Source organism: Olea europaea, unplaced genomic scaffold, assembly GCF_002742605.1.
Source record: "Olea europaea var. sylvestris unplaced genomic scaffold, O_europaea_v1 scaffold199, whole genome shotgun sequence".
Classification (NCBI taxonomy): domain Eukaryota; kingdom Viridiplantae; phylum Streptophyta; class Magnoliopsida; order Lamiales; family Oleaceae; genus Olea; species Olea europaea.
The window spans coordinates 179833-181609 of NW_019237766.1; the positions used below are offsets into that span (position 1 = coordinate 179833).

At 35.2% G+C, this 1777-nt stretch overlaps 1 protein-coding gene across 1 annotated transcript in view; it reads right to left on the bottom strand.

The window, feature by feature from the left end:
• Positions 1-568: 568 nt before the first annotated feature.
• LOC111379435 (dihydroxy-acid dehydratase, chloroplastic) overlaps positions 569-1777 on the bottom strand; it is an 11476-nt gene continuing 10267 nt past the window's right edge. The window contains exons 14-15 of the mRNA XM_023002796.1: positions 1015-1173; positions 569-931 (exon numbers count right to left, since the gene is read on the bottom strand). Of these exons, the coding sequence (XP_022858564.1) occupies positions 881-931; positions 1015-1173 (210 nt within the window). The 3' untranslated portion in view covers positions 569-880. The remainder of the gene's footprint in view (positions 932-1014; positions 1174-1777) is intronic.

Consider the following 1777-nt stretch of genomic DNA (forward strand, 5'->3'; position numbering starts at 1 on the left):
AATAAAGAGAGAAGTGAGGAGCTGGCTATATATACAGAGACAGAGAGAATAGATTGAGAAACAATTAGGATTTGGGAGGGTAAATGGTAGTGGCTGGATATGTAAAATAATTTTTATAACATTATTATTAATACTGAGAATTTTAATTATATCTGATTTTTGAATTAGCTAGTTTAAACTTTAAAGTCCACTTATTTATTTTCAAAATTTAATGTCGTACATTATTTTATATCTGATTTTTGAACTTAGATAGATCTTAAAATATTTTGCACTCATATCAATTAAAATGAGAAACATTGTAGTCGTTAAACACTCGAGTGCTTTAAACATTTTATTATATATTACCGTTGCTACTTGAAATACAATATTGAAGTAACAGTGTCATGGATCGCAACAAATTAATCTTTTGACGTCTCGTACTCAATTAATCTACGTGTGAGATAATTTTCTATTTATCTTTACAAATAAATTTTTAACCCTTACACACAGCATTGAGTCCAACTGCCAAAAACGTGGTCGTTCATCCTCACCAACGTCTAGCCCGACGTAATGCACCAGTCGTTTTGAATTTGAGTGTTTAACTGGGCTCTATTATTTCAATACACATAAGTTGAAGATCCATGTCCTCATTTCTTATGCTCAGAAAAATCTGTTTAACACCACAATATTCAAGGAAATTCCCATATAATTCAATAAACAACCAAATGAAGGATGGGAAAAGACTAGACATACAACCACGAATTCTAAGAGAATAGGATACACTGAATTTAATCGTACTGGAAAATCGAGCATAAACTCGGATACTCTAATCAGCCGCAAGAAATATGCCCCAAGTACTACGGTTGGTGTTGCTCTATGCCTTCCTACCAACCCATCTCTACTATTCATCGGTTACACATCCCTTTGAAGCTGCTTGAACGCTCTTGATGTACTGAAAATAAAGAAGATCCCGGTTTGTTCAATAGGACACTACAAACTTTGGAAAAATGTGTACAGCATGAACTTTCCTCATACCTTGTAAAGAACACCTCGTTCAGCCTTATAGGGTGGGGGAGTCCATTTCTTTCTGCGCTCCTGCAGTTCCTCGTCTGTTAAATGCACATCCATTCTTCTCTTCTCAATATCTATGGTAATTATATCTTCATTTTCAACAAGACCAATTGGACCACCTTCCTGAAATTTGTAATTCATTTTAGAGTAAACACAATACTTCATTAGATAGCCAAAGCATACATAGATTGGAGCATACCCCGGGAAAAAAGATTTTTAACACAAATAGCAAGGAATCCCAGATCATTTGCCGCCAGTACAAAAGTTAAACCCAAAAGAGAGTAACCAACCAATAAACCCGTTACAACACAAGCAAGACACTAGCCAATCACCAGGAAATTAGACCAGCACTAAATTTTGGCTGTCCAAGTCAGCAATATAGACAATTCCAAAGATTAAATGCAATATTTGGTCAAAGATCTTTGATCATATTGAAATCTCACAAGAGAGGAAAATTTCAAATCTCAGCATCATTTATATATGATCTATGAATTTGATCATATTCAACCAAATAGCTTTGTATGAGATTATTTGAATATGGTCATTTGTCCATCTATAAATCAAGAATTTATATCATAAATGACTCCTTAGGATACAATCGACGTCCTCTCAGTGCCGGCGAGTAGTATCGGACACTGACACATTTTGAAAAAGTCAGATGGCATATCCTTGGTGCATCCTCTCTCTCTCTCTCTCTCTTTTTTTTTTGGGGGGACGGAGGGGGGTG